General features: G+C 43.2%; 3 protein-coding genes across 6 annotated transcripts; 1 reads left to right on the top strand and 2 right to left on the bottom strand.

Annotated features, from left to right (window-relative positions):
* Positions 1-879: 879 nt before the first annotated feature.
* On the bottom strand, positions 880-6,803 carry tagln3b (transgelin 3b). Of its 2 annotated transcripts, none has more exons than XM_047612098.1 (8): positions 5,834-6,803; positions 4,852-5,074; positions 4,012-4,186; positions 3,805-3,907; positions 3,610-3,713; positions 1,445-1,578; positions 1,288-1,350; positions 880-1,139 (listed from the first exon to the last, which is right to left on the bottom strand). In XM_047612098.1, exons 2-8 carry the CDS (start codon positions 5,029-5,031, stop codon positions 1,035-1,037), a joined length of 864 nt encoding a protein of 287 aa, XP_047468054.1. In that variant the 5' UTR covers positions 5,032-5,074; positions 5,834-6,803; the 3' UTR covers positions 880-1,034. The 2 variants fall into 2 exon arrangements, with proteins under 2 accessions (XP_047468054.1, XP_047468055.1); XM_047612099.1 differs by lacking the exon at positions 5,834-6,803 and adding an exon at positions 5,205-5,584.
* A 155-nt stretch (positions 6,804-6,958) lies between these two features.
* abhd10b (abhydrolase domain containing 10, depalmitoylase b) lies at positions 6,959-11,025 on the bottom strand. 2 transcript variants are annotated; one of them, XM_047612097.1, is made up of 5 exons: positions 10,870-11,025; positions 10,211-10,397; positions 9,062-9,173; positions 7,844-7,981; positions 6,959-7,725 (listed from the first exon to the last, which is right to left on the bottom strand). In XM_047612097.1, the coding sequence occupies exons 1-5, from the start codon at positions 10,961-10,963 to the stop codon at positions 7,384-7,386; spliced, it is 873 nt and encodes a 290-aa protein (XP_047468053.1). In that variant the 5' UTR covers positions 10,964-11,025; the 3' UTR covers positions 6,959-7,383. The 2 variants fall into 2 exon arrangements, with proteins under 2 accessions (XP_047468053.1, XP_047468052.1); XM_047612096.1 differs by having other exon boundaries at positions 10,211-10,400; positions 10,870-11,018.
* Positions 11,026-11,873: 848 nt separating this feature from the next.
* ythdf3 (YTH N(6)-methyladenosine RNA binding protein 3) lies at positions 11,874-19,036 on the top strand. Of its 2 annotated transcripts, XM_047612094.1 has the most exons (5): positions 11,875-12,437; positions 12,837-12,861; positions 13,140-13,219; positions 13,343-15,022; positions 18,009-19,036. In XM_047612094.1, exons 1-5 carry the CDS (start codon positions 12,414-12,416, stop codon positions 18,030-18,032), a joined length of 1,833 nt encoding a protein of 610 aa, XP_047468050.1. In that variant the 5' UTR covers positions 11,875-12,413; the 3' UTR covers positions 18,033-19,036. The 2 variants fall into 2 exon arrangements, with proteins under 2 accessions (XP_047468051.1, XP_047468050.1); XM_047612095.1 differs by lacking the exon at positions 12,837-12,861 and having other exon boundaries at positions 11,874-12,437.
* Positions 19,037-19,388: the final 352 nt, after the last annotated feature.

Below are 19,388 nucleotides of genomic sequence, written 5' to 3'. Positions count from 1 at the left end.
CAATAAAAGCTTTGATTGAGCTGACGTATGCAAGTATTATTTGCACAAAATGGATCTAAACATAGCAAAATGATCCCTGCAAGTGCTAATAACAGTATTCTCTATATTTTAATCCTATCATAATCATGTTTTAAAACTCAAGATGCCCTTTTCTGTTTTAGCAAACTAAACAAATGTTGAAATGTACAATATTTCTTTGTAAAAAGATAGTCAAAAAATAGGAAAAAAATGGAACCACAATTAATTTATAAAGCATTTGAGTTAATGTATTACAACATGCATCGTAAAATCAACTTAAATTACATCAAAGTTTAGCAGCGTGTTGATTTCCATTCGCTGATTTCTGCCAGATAATTGTGAAATATCAATTCAAGATCCAAAGATTATGAACCCAGAGAAGGTAGTGTCATCGTCTTCATCAGCAAACAGCCCATTGGTCAGCTCTCCTCCAGCCACCTGCAGCCACACCTTATCCCCCACTTCCAGGTGCAGCACAGCGCCCCCTGCTGCCTGGTCCTCGCTGCTCTGGTAGTTATCCGTGGTGTGGATGATTTTGGCCCCATTCTTTATGAGGGCCACTTTCACATTTCGGGAAAAGACAGTGATGTGGTAGGTGAAGAAGTAAGCACCTGCTACGGAGCACGTGAATCTTCCTGTTTGCGGATTATAGTTGTTCTGCTCGTTATAAATAATCTTGTCAAACCGGATGGGCACATTAGCAGCTGGGAGTTTCGTTTGTGAGGTCAGTCCCACAGAGAAAGCACTTTTAGGAATGACTGGCGCATCACCCTTTTCACCCGTATCACCCTTCTCGCCTCGAGCCCCTCTATCACCACGATAACCAATATTTCCTTTACCGCCCGGACGACCAATATCCCCCTGAGGGCCCGGCTTCCCTGGGGGTCCCAGTGGTCCCTGAATGCCTCTGTCACCTCTGAGACCAATTTCCCCTTTGGGGCCCATTGGTCCGAGAGGCCCCAAATCTCCTTTGGGTCCTTGGGCTCCAGGCAGACCAAGCTCTCCCTTATTCCCTTTCAAGCCCATAGGGCCTTGCACTCCTTGGGGCCCCATTTTCCCAGGAGGCCCCCGATCTCCATCATCTCCTCTTTTTCCTTTGAGCCCTGCTGGGCCAATCGCACCTGTAAATGACAAGCCCCTTTAATAGTCTGACTTTGCAGATACAACGCTTTTATTTTCCAGAGAAGTATTGCAAATGTGACAACAACATAAACATTGAAACTACTATTATTTTTTTGTAGTGGTGCAGTTTACTCTGCAAATACATACCAAGTTCCCCTTTGTCTCCCTTGTGGCCATTGCTGCCTGATGATCCAGCAGGGCCAATTTGACCTTTTCATGGATGATAGATGCATGATAATAACACTACAAATTGTCAAGCTGAAACTTTTAACGTGTGACTAGAGCGTATCTCTTCTAAACTTACCTTGATCACCTTTCTCTCCTCTGAGGCCATCTCGACCATCTCGGCCAGGTGTCCCGTTGTGTCCAGGATCTCCCGGTATTCCAGGGTATCCGCAAACACAGCCTTTAGTTTGAGCTTCTTCCACTGCAACACATCTGACCGCCAAGAGAAGGAGCAGCAGAGTGACCCTAAACCTTGGAAACATTGCACCCGATGCACCTGTCTACGAAACTTAGAGATCCAAAAGCATTTTTTTAAAATTACCACGTTTGCCTTAAAAAACAAGCTCACAGCTAACAAAAGAAGACACAAGAGACCAAAAGACAAGCGAGATACCAACCAAAGAAAACACAAGAACAAGGGAGACCTCTGGCCTCTCATTGGTCTGAATTCTTTTTTGGTTACTTATTGCCCCGTCAGTAACACATGACCTGTGCCCACTTAGAAACTTCTCCAGTAAAGCCGCGGCTAATAATAAGCTTAGAGTCAAAGTGTAAGTGAGGATCAGATATGCAGAAGGCCACATAGTTTCACATGAGCTGCCTTCCTATTGAGCGTAACAAACAGGATATTAACCTTAAGCAAATGATTGCATGTTGCCACTACACATCTGCGCTGCAGAATGTCACGACGTTTTATCGAGCAATAAAAAACACGGCATTAGGAACGGGCGCCGGTATTAGCTGTTGTTAAAGGACAGCTCCGTAATGAACTCTGGACTGGATGCTAATAGCGAGAAAATGTTCATCCATGCATGATTTTTTCTCATATGCCGTTTAAAATGCCAACAACTGACCCCATGAACTGGACATAAAATATGATCCAAATCCCAACTCGACCTTACAGAAAGCCCAACATGCTCCTCTGAATGATCTGTATCTCTGATGATCCATATGTTAAAACATATTTAGAGTAGACATGGTTGCTGAATTTTATTTGATAGGACTGTTAAAATTATACAAACAAACTAGAGCAGCGAGGGATTTAATATGTTAATATGAAGGTCAGTAGCCAAGACTAGGGTTTGGAGGCACATAGGCTTCAATCAGGAACCAGCATCCTAATCATTGCGCTGTTCTGCGGGTGCTTTATTAGATTGTCCACAGTGAGGAGAGACAAAAGGGAGGGGTGCAAGGGAGGAGCTGGAACATAAAACCAAGATAAGAAAAAAAAAAAAACCCACCCCAAACACTCCAAGCCCGCAGTATATACCTCTGACAATTAAATACCATGATACTCTAACATTACACAGACTGACACAAATATCTTTTCTCATACTTTATTCGTTTTTTTTCAATAATTTGTCTTACAAGCTTTCAGATATAAATATATTTAAAAAATATAAACATAACACACACAAAAGTGCACATTCAAGCAATGTATTTACCTGGCACCAAAAATGGAAACTTCACTGTCGTACATGTTGGCTACTGCACATTTGCTTGCTTGTCGTTGACCAAACAGAGACAGTACGGACAAGTACGTAATCTACCGAAACAAATAACAAGGGCATGGCTCAGAATGAATGACACTCATTTGCGATTCGAGGCCAATATATAAGGACCCAGTCTTTTGAAGTCCCATAACCAGGCACAACGTGAGGTTGATTTGGTTACAGAAGATACTGCAACAAGTCTTCAGACCGGATAGCAGAGACATCGTCAGTCATTGTGTTCCATTAGGTTTAAGGCTAAATAATTAGACAGGAACAGACCATCTTCAAACAACCAAAGTCATTGTAATTAAGTGTATACATAAATACAAATACTTCGCATCCAGCATGCTTTAACAGTGGTTTACAGTATTTCTGTGAACAATACTGATGGCTTGTATTGTACTTTAATAGAGAACTTCATGTAACTTTTAAGTAAATACATCAACACTGAAAGTAAAAAACAAAACAAAAAAAAAAGAACAAGAGTACACAGGAGGGAACGGCACATGACATAAGGGAAGAGAGCTCGAAGAAGACCTACAGCATCTGACATCATTTTCTTAAAGAACACCGTTTGGCAAAAGCAGCAATTCAGGGAACTTGAGGTTGACAAGACAGGTGCTAGGAAGGTTAGGAAGGTTTTGGAGCGACAACACTTGTGGTATTAGTAGAAACGATCTGGAAGCAGGGAGACACGTTAGCTAGTGAGTGGTCTACATGATCTGACGGTGCATACCATAGCCTGTCATACCAGATTGGGAAGCCCCACGGTTGCTGCCCATCTGCAGCCCGATCAAACTCTGGCCCTGGCGAAGCTGCTCTTCGGTGAACTCTCGTCGGTACCCCTGGGCTTTCCTGCACGCATAAAAAAACAAGGCCGTCACACTGTGCGGCAGAGCAGCGTACACACTGACAGTCTGACGATGAAATGTGTTTTTGTTCATACCTGTGGAACCAGTCTCTGTCACCTCTGTATTGACCATCATCCTTTGTCAGAGCCACGCTCCCCAGAGCCATTAGGGTTCTCTGCACCGCTGCCAAGTCCTTCCCTGTAACCAGAACACAAAATTATTAACTAGAAATACTCCAGCAGTTAAGAATGCGCATTTAAGTAACTCATGGAAAGCTGTATTCATTCCTGGGATTCGTTTACCTTCCCAGAGGTCCACAGTTTGAAAGATGTCAGTGGTTGTGACTCCATAAGCTTCGGCTGCTTGTAGGAACTGAGAGATCTTCTCCATTTGTTTAAAGGCCATCTGAGTCTCTGCGATCTTTTTGATGGGCTCCTTTCCCCTCGGATAAAGGCTGTTGATGAGTCTACATAGGATCTGGGAGAAAAGAAGTCAGAAATCTTACTCAACTGACCGTACCGCACTAACAATAGAGCATTCTTAAAGCAATAGTTCACCCCATGACGACACTTGGTGAGTATAATGTCTCTGTCTAAACCAATCTTTCCCCTTTGATTTGTGCATGTGCCGCTACTTCTAAAGAATTTCAAGGATAAATGCTGTCACGCTCCTCTAGTAGGGGCACCACAGAAATGGCAGTGTTGTGAAAACTGAGAGCTTCTTGTAAATGACAAAAATGAGTCACTTTGGCAGCGGAGATGCAGTTGCATTGTTGTCTGTTAGCCGTTTGCCCAGAAAGTGATGTCTCTGCCTCAGCTGTGATGGATTGCAGGAATTATTTACTTAAGCAAGAAGAGTGCAGCACTGTTCAGTGCAGGGTGCATTTTATCATTCCATGCTAATTCGGTTTTATATTGCTAAAGGTTTGCATCAGAACTACTCTCTAGAATATTCTAATTGCAAAGAGGAAACCACAGTAATCGATACTAGTTATGTCAGTGTCAGTTGAAAACACATTTCCTTTAATCTTATTTTAGCCTCTGATTTTTTTTTTCTCTCAGGGCTCTTTAAATCTTACTATGACGCTGTAACTTAAATAATTCAATGGTGGTTTCTATTTTAAAGGCACTGCAGTCACTCACCGTCCCATCCATCAGCCATTTCTGGAAGTTCTGCTTGCCCGGCTGTGGTTTCTCCAGGTTTCCTCCACACTGAGCGACTATCCAGTCCACCAGCCGCTGCTCCAGGTCAGGGTCATACTTCTGCTCAATCTTTTCTTGCACCTCTCGGCTCAGTCCGTAACTGGGCCCTCTGTTCGCCATGGCAGATCCCCCAACGATTCACTGTTTACGGAATAGAGCTGCCCTGAAGAGAACAAACAGAACGCATAAACATTATAATAGTTTTTTTTAATACTATTAATATTACTTGACTGTTAAAATCTGCATCCACAAATGCACCAAAAAACTGTTTTCTTTTTTTTTTTAAGCAGCACCTGTCTCCCATAAGGCTCATTCGTTCACGCAGGCGCATCTCCGGAGGCTAAAGCAGAGAAGGGTGTGGTCGCTTGGATGCTGTCCCGATCAGGGACGTGCCCTATTATTGCTATGGCAACAATCAAGCCAGTTTCCGGCACACTGAGTGCAGTGATGCGCTACATGAAATGTTGGTACAAGTGTGACCTCCAGTAGTCATGAACATATTACACAATCAGAGGTATTTTCCTAAAGTTTCCACTCTAAATAAAACACTATATAAAAAAATACATTTATACAATATGAAACAAATGTTGCTAAATTTAGCCTGCAATTTAGCTTAATTTAATTACGTCAGTCGTCTTTGACGCATACATAAGGTTTGCATTAATTTCTCTTTTATCTTTCTCTGCGTCTCTTCCAGATCAGTTTTTAAAGTTAAATTCTGATAAATTGAAATAAACTCCCGCCATGTAAATACCACGACGCCACATACGCACTGTGCAGCTTGTTAAAACATTTTCACAAAATCCCAAAGGCAGCTGCCGAAATCCCCCCACACGATAGCTGCGACACAGCATCGTTTGCATAATCATCACATTGAACACATGTCATGCACTGAAAGCAGTTTTGCGGAGAAAAGACTTACCGGAGGAGGAGGAGAGCGGTCGGACTCGTCCTGTGCCACTGGGTTAATCCCGCTGAGTTGGGCAGGGCTGAGGATGCTGAGCTGCTGGAGCATCCGATGAAACGCAGCAGAAACGCGTCGGGCCAGACTGGTTCTCACTTTGTCCGGGAGGGGCGGGTCACCGGTTTTATACGCGAGCTCCTCCGGGAGGGGTCCCTAGAGACTCTCAGCACAAAATTCGACGTGACTGCGCTCCCGAACAGTGGTCAGTGTAGTGCACATGTCAGCTCTCTGCAGCGTGAAGTGACCCCCAGCAAAGCAAAGGCACACGATGCTGTCAAGTGAAATAGTTTTAACTGTTATCTGAGATTTGAAGCCAGTGCTGGACATCACTGCATAGAATATCAGCTCATTTTTATTTCATGAAACACCAACAGCTGGTCTCCTTCCTGGCCTCATGCAAAAGGCAGACACTGAGCCTTTTCTCATTACTTTTTTTTATGGGTACATAAGACCCGTAGAAAATATGGACTGTTTTCTGTCTCGTTTCAGGTGACCAGATGTTCACTAAAACGTGGTGTCCTTACCACCATATGCTACGTCTACTTGCATCATCTCCCCTACGTGCACTACAACCCTCATGTTGTCTGCTGCCATAAATCGCAGTTTGATTTTAGTTTTGTCACACAATATGACTGCTCGGCCCTAAGTTAAAGGTCACCGCTGCAGTAAAAGGACCTCAGAGAGAATAAGTGGCTCGCTTCACCCCATCGAGCATAGCGAAGCCAGTGGCCAACTACATGTTAATTATCAACAGTCTAGTGGCTCCATTCAGCAGGCCTTCTCTGTGGCTAAGTGGCAACAGGTATGAGGAGTCATGTTATACAACGTGCCACTGACAAAAACTCTTCAGATGGCTGTAGCCTGCAACCCTCGGTGGTTTAGTGTTGGCACGTTAGAAATCTAACCTCAGAGTCGGGGTCTGGTTGCCACTTTAAAAATTTGCATATTTAACTATTAATTCATCTGGCTTACTTAGCTGTCAGTGTAAGTTAGGTTTATGCCATGCACTGTTAATTTCCTATGGTTATAACTCAGAATGTTGATATCAGTGTGTGCACTTTCACAGACTTCACACCTGCACTCTATTGTGCAGAGGTTTTATTGGCCAAAATTGATGAAAAGTGATTAAAAAGGCACAGGAAAACTGTGGATCTACATAAAGAATGAGGGGAAACAGCCAAACCTTAAGAACGACAGCAGGGACAGCAGCAATGGCATAACCTACTAATGGCAGACCAACATTTCACTCAATACAACAACCTGGAACACATACGAATGCGACCTGAAGATATAAGGGAGCAAATAGCAGGAGAGCTCCCTCTCATTATAGTTTGCACTGTAACGGCATATTAAAATAAAAAGATGAAGTACAGGGAAGAACAGAGATTGCTAAAAGGTCATATTTGGCAGAAACATGCCGTTGTTTGGTAACTTCCTTGAGGGCAGACTTCCCAATAAACAGTCATTCTCTTTATTCAACCGCTCAAGCTCACTCCCCCGCTGCATGCTCAGGCCAAAGTGGTCAACTTGTCTATGAGATCATCGATGGTGTAGACCATGAGCTTGATGTCGTCCTTGTCAGACATGCGGTGGTGGCCGTGTCTCCGGAGGATGACGTCCACATCGGGGCTGAGGACGCGTTCCGCGACCTGCATGGAGATGTGCCAGGGGACGTCCTCGTCTTTCAGCCCGTGTATGAGCCGCACGGGGCAGGTGATGGGAATGGGACTGTGGAGAACACAGTGATTTTCTGCCTCGCGAAGAAAGTTGATGCTAAACTTGTAGAAACCCTCCTCGGAGTGTTTGGTGGGCACCGTCCACTCGCCCTTTTCCTCATGCTCCTTGCGCGTCTACAGATTTAAACGTGGAGAGATTTCACTTAGAGAGGAAAACATCTGCAAAGTGGCAAATGGAATACAAAAAAAATAAATAAAAAATGAGGCATTTGATAATATTACAAGCCCGCACCTCCAGTGGAAGAGAGTTGAATGATGTAACAATGTGATCAGCAGCCGTGGCGATGCCCACCAGTGCAGCCGTCTTCTCTGGTCTTGCGATGGCTGCAAGCAGCATGAGCCAACCACCTATACTGGAACCTACCATTATCTACAAGTAAGCAAAGTCATCACAAATAAATAATTTGATAAAAAAAAACTAATGAATAATAATAATAAATCCATTTTCATACATTTGATTAAAGCAGCAGATTCATGCAGTATAGTTGTGGCATAAATGGGGTCACAGTGCCCTCTTCTGGAAAAAGCCGGAATAACCACTAGAGATTTATTTTGAAAGTAGTTGATCAATACCTTTTAAGTTGATCATACTTTTGTTTGAACGACTTTCACCGATACCTAGGTAATCACTCTGCAGAATAATATATGTGTAGACCTTCACACTAAAAGGTTATTTTCAGATCAATCTGCTGAAGAGGCAAATTTTCTCTGTGCTCATCTTCAATCAGAGTATAATAGCTGGGTTTCAGACACTCTAATATGCAATTTATACAACTGGAGTACTGAGACACGTATTTTAGTGATGGAGCAGACATCTTCTGTCTCACAAGTAATGGATGAAATAATTTCGGGATATTAAATTTCAACTTTACGATCCAGGAAGATTATTTTTAAAATATATTGGTTGAATTATTATTATTATCATTATTATTATTATTATTATTATTACTCAGAAGAGTAATTTTATGCTTAAAACCTTATGAGATTAAAAATAATCACATACAAATAAAAAGATGCGAACAATCCAATGTTTAATTTTTGTTTCTCTTTTCGTGTCAGATTGTCTTTAATTTTAATTATTCAAAATAAAATGTTTCTCCTATGACTTGCACTTAATTTAAAGCATGGAATTTTAAACAAATAAAACAGATGTCTGACATTTGATATCAATATTAATTTCTATTCTTACAAATTTTGAGAAACAAGCCAAAACAAATGTAACTGGACATGTCGAGTTTTCTTAAAGATGTTTGTCCAGTCATCTAAAAGGCTACTTGAATTCTACACAACTGATGTGGAGATAAGGGTTCAGGAACATCTATGGAAGGTACCAGCTGAAAACTCACATGACTATGATGTTTTTTTTTTTGTTTTTTATATACAATGACATGGATGACAAAACAGACTTTTCATAATGTAACTGATCACTAACCAGCAGTAACTTGCTTACCTGTGGACCCTCTACTAACTCATCCAACACGAAAAGGACGTCTTTTTTCCAAGTGCCAATTGTTCCTTCTGCTAGCACCCCCTCTGAGGCCCCATGTCCTGTGTAGTCAAACCTAAGAAGAGCAGAACAGGCAATATCCATGAGTACCTCACAGTGACACAATGCCAAGCTAGGAGAGAACTTGTGTACACAATGTACAATAAATCCATTTACAGTACATACTAGAATAAATATTTGTAATGTTTTATTTGCACATTTTACATATAAAACAAAAGAGTAATAATGAAGTTAAACATTGTGCTGAAGAGGCTGGAAGCCAAGAGAAGCTTATAAAGATACCTCCCCAATCACAAACAACAATGTTCATCTTAGCAGTGTCAAAATTAAATATTGACACAAAAATGAAAAAAAACAAGACAAAAAATAACCAATTTACACACAAAAAATATAATTACAAAAATGTAAATGCGTAACAGAAACCAAACAGTGTTACAAATCTTTGTTAATTAAAAACCTTCACAGGTGTTTCTCAAAAAATGATAACATTGATATTGATTGTAGTGATTGTTCCAAAGAGACGGACCTCTGTATTTTAATAGATACTGATTGGGGGAAGTCCATGTCAGGAATTAAATGTTTAAATGATAGAAATTTCAGAGCATAATCGCTTGGCTCTCTCCGGCTCTCTCTCTGAACGCACATCATCATTTATTTATAGTCCTCTGCCCCTGACGTTAGTTATTTCAGAGAACTGCACAAAACTCAGGGTGCAATTTGAAGCTTGCATGTGCATGGTTAGCTCACATCTGTGCTGTTTGAGGCAGTGAATGAAAATCTCTGTTAATAAAGACGAATAAAGACACTGGTCAATACGTAGCTGTCATACGGCTACTTTGCATAAATCAACATGAACACACTGCTAATAAACTAGGTGATGCTTTTTTAAAAATAAATAAATAAAATTTAAAAATATTGAATCACACCACACATATTTGATAAATGCAGCTAAAAACACTCTGGTTTGATCGTGTTTATCTTCAAGAGCTCAGATGAATTTAACGCTGTGGTTAGATTGTGTACAGTTTTTCTGATCTAGCCAGTATTTCCCCCTTTACGGTGTGTGTGTGTGTGTGTGTTCGACCGACTCACCTGAGGTATGAGTGCCCTAGTGACCTACAAAACTCTTCCAGTGCCTCGGCTTTCTGCCCGTTCATGCTGGAGCCGTACCCCGGGAGGAACACCACTCCTGGGCTCTTCCCTTTCACTCTTCTGTAGGCCAGTTTAGGGAGGTCTGGTCGTGAAGCATACTGGACTGTGGATTTGTGTCTTCTATCACCTGCTGGAGAGACACTATTGTTATTGCTGGAGTGTTAGATAAATGACCCAATGTACAGTAGAACACCTAAACTAGTTAAACTAATCTGTTGGATACAATTTCACACCCCCTTTTTAACAAGATAATACTCATCCTGACGCATTTCATAAAACACACACATGGCTAACAATGAAGGCGTGTTTTTTTTCCATACCCTTCAGACACGCCACGAAACATTTACATACATAAGCTAAAGCTAACCAATGTTTAAGTGTTTGAAAATACCACAATGATCAAAGGATAAACGTATGTGGCGCAAAAAAAAAAAAAAAAACACAGAGCAGCCTTTAACACCGCACGGTTCACATGCCCTAAATATTTAGGACGACACAATCTTTTATCAGCCACACCCCCTCCTGGGCGTTTAAATACCTTTACGTGAAGCTCACGCGTTGAGATATTAGTTACAACAAAAGCGGACACATTAACGAACCTTCCAACAGCTTTGAAGACAAGGCTACAGGGCCTCCATTACTTAATATTTGCGAAAGTCCTCTGCGGCAGGACCTCAGCGCCACGGCTGCCATACTGCTCCGAGACCTCTGGGGAAGGATCGCGAGAGTAGCGGAGCAACTCTCGTTAACTGGTTCTCTGGGAAGAAAATAGTTGTAGTCCGTCTACACGCGAAGGGACGCTGTTTTGTAAGAAACAGACCGTCAATCAGTGGTATATCATTACCTAAATATAACTGATGTATAAATGAGGCATTTCAGTTGTCACGCAGATACAGTAAAATATGTATAAAGAAGCGGAAAATGGAAAAGTAAGGACTCTAAGAACTACATTTAATCCAAGTAATTGCATAACACCGAAGAAGTTACAGTGTTCTGCCATTTGCAAGCTTGCCCTGTCGTGATGCAATATTTATGACTTCAATACATATATTTATACACACATATATATAAAGCAGGGAACAAAAAATACATTGTAACCAAATGTCTTTGAGAATTGCTTTTATCGTAGTTATTCTCCAACATAAAACATGCGGTTTTGTTTTTGTAAATTTCTTGGACAATAATAATACGATATTATTATTCTCAGTAGTATTTTACTAATAATAATATGCATTAATGCATATAGTTATTCACTGTTGATGATGTAATAATCATACTATTTTACTTTATCTCGATGATAAATTTGTAATATATTTACTGTACATTTTGAATAATCTGTAGCATGTAGCATAATGTGAAGTCTCCAGAAGTAGAATGAAATATAACTCTAAGCTGTTATATTATATATAGAAAAAAATATTTTATTTAATTTTTAGTTGTACATTGTTTCATCCATTTGCGCATTATTATTATTACTACATCTTTTTAAAGTCATCTACAGGCTAATTCAGGCGTGCATCCATATTTATTGTGTCAGGCTAACCTCGGAGCAGCTCCCTAGTAAATAAGGGGCTGTTATTTCATTTATTTATTTATTTTTTTGCAGCTGAGGCTGAAGCGTCGGGTCAGTAAAGATGCTCAAAATAACCCTCGAATACAACGAGAATACAGAGAACTTGTTGTGCGTGTTTTGGTGACTGTCATATGAAGTGTCGGCTCGTAACATGACTCAGAGCGTCACAGGCGGAAGGTCACGGAGCAGCAGCACGGAACGGAAGCGGGAGTAAAAAGCCTATCCGCCATTGTGGAATATGGTAAGGGATATTCCAGTTAGACACTAGTCAGTTTCACATTGACTGATCAAGCACCATCTGTGGCCCGGATCGTGCACACGAGCTGACGCCTCCTCCGCAGACGCAAAAGTCGCAGTTTGTAACATCCAGAAGAAGCCGATCGTCGTCGGGTCTGACCACGGGAGGAAAGCGCCGCCTGGCCACATTAACGGAGTGATTGGACAAGCAGAGAGACGAGCCAGGGAAGCACCGAAGTGAAGAGAGAGAAAGAGAGAGAGGGGGGAGGCAAAGGCAAAGGGGGGAAGCCGTGGACAATCTCACAAACAGCGATCAGTTTCGGTTCCTGGAGGATGTCTGCGACCACAGTCGATCAGGTTTGTGCGCAAACGAGCCGTGCGGCCAAATGAAACTTTTGCCGACAACAGTTTGATCTGGATCCGGTGTGTCAGATCTAACATGCTGCAAAAGTCTTGTGATAATGTGATCGCTGTTAGCTGTTAATGTAGGCCGACTGTACTGCCAGGCAACTCTAGCTGTAGCCGGTTGCCAATGCGGCACCGTTTACTGGATGTCACAGGATGTTTGACATCCGGTCAATAACGCGAAGCAACCTGTAAATGTTACCATCCGCGCTGATGACTCCAGCCTGGGGTTACTACAGTCGATTGGTGCATTTATCCGTGTAGGATACAGCCTGCTCTGTCAGTGTGCTTCTTGTTTCTTGTCGTGATCTGATATCATTCTCGTCTCTTTTCCCCTGCCCACTATTTCAGAGACCCAAAGGACAAGGAAATAAAGGTAAGGGTTTTTAACTGCAAAACTGTAAACCGTGCTTCAGTTGTGAGATGAGGCATTGCAGGCTGTTTTCATATTAAGTTAGCTCCCATGCTATCGAGGCAGTCACTGTTCCTGCTTTGAAACTGTAGCCTAAACACTAGCTTATTTATGGTAGCATTGTTGACTCCAGCCACTCTGACCAAATGGCAATCTGTTCACATCCCAGCGGTTAAATATTTTTCTAATCACATGCAGTAAATATAATAATTTAATGTCCTCTTTTTTTTTCCTAACCCTAGTGCAAAACGGATCAATGCATCAAAAGGATGGTGTGAATGATGATGATTTTGAGCCTTATCTAAGCGGCCAGACAAATCAGGTAAAAATCCTCCAGTGTATCATAATATGTGGATGCACAGTGTGCCTAGCAGTGTTGTTCACTAACTGTACCGCCTGCCATTTTGTTGTGTACATAACATGACTGTGTTTCTGTGTCACACAGAGTAACAGCTATCCACCAATGTCTGACCCCTACATGCCCAGCTACTATGCTCCATCCATTGGGTTCCCTTACTCCTTGGGAGAGGCTGCTTGGTCCACAGCAGGAGACCCGCCTATGCCCTACCTAACCACCTATGGACAGATGAGCAATGGCGAGCCGCACTTCATCCCCGACGGTGTTTTCAGCCAACCAGGAGCCCTGGGAAACACCCCTCCCTTCCTCGGTCAGCATGGCTTCAACTTCTTCCCTGGAAATGCAGACTTTTCCACCTGGGGTACCAGTGTCTCTCAGGGTCAGTCCACACAGACCTCAGTCTACAGCAACAGCTATGGGTACGCCCCCAGCTCGCTGGGCCGGGCCATCACAGATGGGCAAGCGGGCTTTGGAAGCGACACCCAGCTTAGTAAGGTCCCGGTGCTGAACAGCATCGAGCAGGGTATGGCGGGGCTGAAACTGGGTACAGACATGGTGGCAGCTGTCACCAAAACGGTGGGCTCTCCCTTAGGAGGCACAGCAGGTATGAGTAGCATGGCAGCCAATAACCTCCCTCCGTCTGTCAGCTCGTCCGCACCTAAACCTGCCTCCTGGGCAGCCATCGCCAAGAAGCCGGCCAAGCCACAGCCCAAGGTCAAACCCAAAGCCAACATGGGGATGGGGGGAGGCGCCATTCCTCCACCCCCCATAAAGCACAATATGAACATTGGTACTTGGGACGATAAGGGCTCTCTGAACAAGCCCCAATTAGCTCAGACTATGATGCCACACCAGCCTATGGTGCAGCAGCCCCTCCTTGCTCAGCCCCAGCCCTTACTCCAGAACCCTTTGCCCCCTCAACCTCAACACCAACACCAACCCCAGCACCAACACCAACACCAACACCAACACCAGCCCTTCCAACTTCAGTCGCTCCAGTCCCCCCAACACCCCCAGCCTCTCCCCCCTGGTCCTCCGCACCTGCACCTTGCCTCCCAACCTGGTCCCCCACAACCCCTTCATCAACAACAACCCCAGCAGCCTGGCCCGCCCCCCAACCGTTGGGTGGCTCCCAGGAACCGGGGTGAGGGCTTTGGTTTGGGTGGTGGAATCCCACTGAGTGCCTCCCCTTGCTCCGGAGAAGTGCACCCAGTGCTAGAGAAACTCCGTGCCCTCAACAACTACAACCCCAAAGACTTTGACTGGAACTTGAAAAATGGACGCGTTTTCATCATCAAGAGCTATTCAGAAGATGACATCCACCGCTCAATCAAGTACTCTATCTGGTGCAGTACAGAACATGGCAACAAACGCCTGGATGGCGCCTACCGCTCAATGGGCAACAAGGGGCCCCTGTACCTATTGTTCAGCGTCAATGGCAGTGGGCACTTCTGTGGCGTGGCCGAGATGCGCTCACCCGTGGACTACAATGCCTATGCAGGCGTCTGGTCTCAGGACAAGTGGAAGGGCAAGTTTGAGGTGAAGTGGGTTTTCATCAAAGACGTGCCCAACAACCAGCTGCGTCACATCCGGCTGGAGAACAATGACAACAAGCCAGTGACCAACTCCAGGGACACTCAGGAAGTGCCTCTGGAGAAGGCCAAACAAGTGCTTAAAATTATCGCCACTTACAAGCATACCACCTCAATCTTTGATGACTTTGCACATTATGAGAAACGTCAGGAAGAGGAGGAGGCTCTGAGGAAGGTGAGATAAACACACATATAAAGATCCCTGTTCTCTGTGAAAAAGCTTGTTTGCATGCATGAGCCAGCTCAGTTCAATTACCCTTTAATTCAGAGGGAGGCTAACTTTCACTGAGTCACTGCCGCAGGCGGTTGCTGGACTGTAATCAGCTGATCATGTTCCACCTGCGAGGTTGTAGCATCAAGTGGCTGAATGGCCAGTCCGCCGTAAATGGAAGTTCCCAGAGGCCCGTCAGCAGATTGACACGCCACTATTAGTCATGAGCGGGTTCAGGCTGACTCCTCATCAGCCATCTTAAGCCGTCGAGCCTGCGATGATATACCCAACTGGAGTTGGATGCATAGAGGTTTCCTGAAATAGTCCGCATTCCTGGCATTCCTGCTTTCAGACAAAGGCAGATGTAGGCTCTGATCTCCCTTTGAACACCAGGCCTCTCTGCTCTCCACAGGCTCCTCATGCTTTATTAGTCTTTAACAACATAAGCCCTCGGCCTGCAAACTGGCTGCCTCGGCACAGTTGGCACAGTTTGCCATAGTTTTTGTAAAGCGCTGATTTCCAAAATGTTTCCCAGCAATCTACGCGATAAAAATCCATGCTTACATTTATCTCTGCGCATAGTTCTGAAAAACACACACAGTGCAAATCCCTCCGAGGGGAAGCTGAAATATGCTGCAGTGGTAATAGCAGTGGTGTGCCACAAATGTTAGTCTGAGTAGTAAAAACTCAGTGGGATGTTGCTGCTGTGGAAAAACATCCCCCAAAGTGCGAACATGTTATTACAGATAGCATTCTGCTTCACCCATTCTTTTGATTCACCAGTATGCTAATCTAATGGAGTCTAAAAAAACCTCCATGACCCGCTCCCACCTTTTCTCCCACTCCCCCACTGCTGGTGCTCCACTGACGCTGCATTGACTCCTCTCTGCTGACCTTGTTAATATGCACCGGGTTACTTTCTCATAAATATTTCAAGTCAATGTTTTCAGGCTTCTGAAAACAACCTGTCAGTACACAGCCAGTTTCATCCTGCGTCGTGCAGGCATTGCGCTGTGCTGCTTTTGTAGCCATGACCTCCTACATGACAGGATTGGCCCGGCTGAGGCCTCATCCTCCTTCGCCTGACAAGGTTAATTGTTGTCTATTGTTCGGCTTGTCCTTCCCAAACTTTGAGAGGTGTCAAACCAGCACAGCTACCAGCACAATAACACCTTACCCGAGTGTTTTAGAAGATAACTTTGAATCTAAATGTTATTACAGGAGTTTATTGGCATGACTAATTTGGCAATTAACACATAGAAAGTAGCTTCTTCTGTCCCTAACGTGCCAAGTTAGGATGAATTCCAAGCTACTCTGATGACTACAACAGTAGGAGGTTTTATTAGCTCTGTTTACCCATTTTATGAAATCGACACTGCCAGTTTATATTGAAGTTAAATCGTTGAAATAAATCATTCAAATTTACAGAAGTATAATGTCACGTTAAAGGTTTTGGGGAAGGTTTCTGTCCTGAAAGCCACAGCCCTTCTGGGGATTGAGTTTCAGTGGGGGCCGGAGTCTCAGTGGTTTTCCCACGGCGCTAACATGGACACCCTCAAAGAGGACACTGTTCCAGCTGAAAAACGGGCGAAAGAATCCGTTTGAAGACAGACGTCAGTTCATGAAGATCCCCGGGTTATATTGCCCTCCTTGTTTTTGCCCCTCTTTAATTTTAATGTTGCGCCTTAAACTTCCAACCCCCAGCATTTGTCCCCGTTTTGCAATCCGAGACACGCTGTTTGATATTTGAGGCGTCAAATGCTCTGTAGCGTGTGGCTGTCTTGGTTTATCCGTGACTAAGTGAGACGTATAACTGGAAGCTGGATGCAGTGGCGGCAGTCTCATGCTAGTGTAAACATGGCTGAATATTTGGTTAGCACATACCTCGGCTCTTCTAAATTCATTTTCTCTCCGTTACTGTCTTGCTTGCTGCTTCACTTACTTGAACACGAAACAAAAACAAAAAGCTCTGAGCGCCCTCGCTTTAGGGATTCATTAGTTTCCAGGCCAGTGTAGTTTAAATCAGAATAACAATTACAAAAGAGGCCTGTCTGGGGAGGAAAGGTTCATGAGCTCTATTTGCCTAACTTTTCTGTGAATAATTAACTATCATTTTTATCGTTGCAGGAGTGTTTATGTCCTCAGGTCATGCTGATACCGAAATAAAATATTGAAGACAACACAGAAGCATAGCTCTGGCATTGTGCTATTTAAATTTTTAAATATTTGCTACAGAAACTGATTTTGAAACCAGTTCTTTTACACGGAGAATATAACGTACTGGTTTCCAAACCTGCAACGCCAAACTGCACAGAAAAAGTTATTTATAAAATTGCATGCGAAATGAAGTGACACATGACATGAGGAGCATGTTGTTTTGGTTGTTTCCAAATCCACAGCACAGATGGAAAAACTTTGCATTTACTTTATATTGATAATTTTTTTGAGGCCTAAGGAGACACCAGTTTTCTTCTTCTTTCTTGATGAATACCACTGATTTAAGAAATGTTTATTTTTTTTACAAAAACAGAAAAAAACTCCCTGTCTGCTGTCACTACTTATCACAAGATGTATACAGAGGCAGAGATGCTAACATGTACAAACACCGATTAATCAATTAAGCTATAAATTCCTTTCTAAGGACTGCAATAAATATTGACTGCCTTTGTGAATGGTTTATATCAACAGTCAGATGTAATCAGGAGTCTCAATAAAACTTACGGACTCAGGGTTTAAGTGTTTTTAAGCAGATCACTGGTCCTAGAAGAGCTGTACCCTTCAACCTCACGATACAGACTAGAATGTATTTAGCTTTAATGCACATTTATACCCTGATTGAAGATCGGATGCCGCACTTTTCCGCTGCTATTAACACTTGTTTTTGTCTCTCTTCTTGGTCCCATCCACTGACTGTCTCTTCTTCTTTTTTTTTTGTTTCTCTCTTGCTTAGGAGCGCAGTAGAAATAAACAGTAACCTTCAAGCAAGCTCTCTGCTAGAACTGCAACACTAATGATGTAGGACCTTAAATAAAAATTTTGCCTAACCACAAGGAGGAAAGGCCCTCGCCCGTCTTTCCGCTGAAGACGACAATGTATCTGAACACTTGAAGACGACAATAGATGGACTCATCCGTATCCGTTGACTGGTGCATCAAACCCCGTGTTCCCGTCTCACGAGAAAAAGAGCGTAGCCCACATCCAGAAACTGTCTTTAAAAAGCACTTTCAGTCCTTCTAAACAGCCTCTACCCTTAACTCTCTAACTCTTCTTCTTTTGATTTCGTTTGTGAGCAACTAACTGACTAACCCCGAGTAGTCAGGAGATTTCACTGAGCTTATTTGTAATTTTTTAAATGCCTCACACGTTTGGGATCTTTATCAGCCCACCCCCCCCCCCCGGAGAGAATTAAAGATGACGTGTATAAATTAGTCTTGTACTTGAATCTGTATTCGGCTGCTTTGATCCCGCTCAGGCGGACTGTGGCTGTCGATGACTGACAAGCGGGGTGAAATAATTGGGAAACGGCCACAATCACGCCAATCACAGGAAGTGTCCTGCCCTCTACCTGTTCCCTTCCTTTCTGCATCTGGTTTCCGTGTACCAAAAGATTATGATTACGCGTCGGGCTGGCGAGCGCCGGCCGGTGCACCTCTTCTTTTGATTTCTCTCTTGTGATTCTGTCATTCTGAAGTGCATTTGTCTGAGGAGAAACCTGCTGCTCTGTGCTATAGAACTATAGTGGTGGCCTCGTGGGTGACTGTCTTTGCTCTGATGTTGATGTGTCGTACCTCAGGCTCAATCAGACTGTCTGTCCTCAACAACTCTTAGCACTTTTGGGGAGAACCTCGGAGCGTGACCGCACCCACTCAACTTGACTGAGATCCCCCCAAAAAGGCAAGACATCAACTGCAAGGATGTGACAGTTTTCTCCTCTAGGTAACTCACTAGCTAAATAAAAATTACTCATGTTTAGCGAAAGCGTTGTTTTTGTCGTTTCTTTTTTCGCCTCTTAAATTTAAACTTGCAGGATCCTCCATTTTGAGAATCTATTTTGAGTTTATGTCCACATATGAAGAACCAAGTGGTGGAATCTGACGTTCTAATTGAATAAATTAAATTGCCACATTCATGGCAACAAAGACAAGAAGGTGGTGGGAAGTAACAAATCACATTTACTAGTGTGTTGTACCTGTTGTTTATGATATACATAATAATTTAAGAAAAAAAACAGGAACCTGTTAGATGAAGAAATCACACAACAAATTCTGTAAAACAAACACAACAGATTAAACCAGTGGTTTCCATCCTTTTTAGAGTTTTTAAAAAAGTG

This window comes from Mugil cephalus, chromosome 18, assembly GCF_022458985.1.
Source record: "Mugil cephalus isolate CIBA_MC_2020 chromosome 18, CIBA_Mcephalus_1.1, whole genome shotgun sequence".
Taxonomy (NCBI): Eukaryota; Metazoa; Chordata; class Actinopteri; order Mugiliformes; family Mugilidae; genus Mugil; species Mugil cephalus.
Note: the sequence above shows the minus strand (reverse complement) of the source record. Positions and strands in the feature narration are given on the sequence as shown.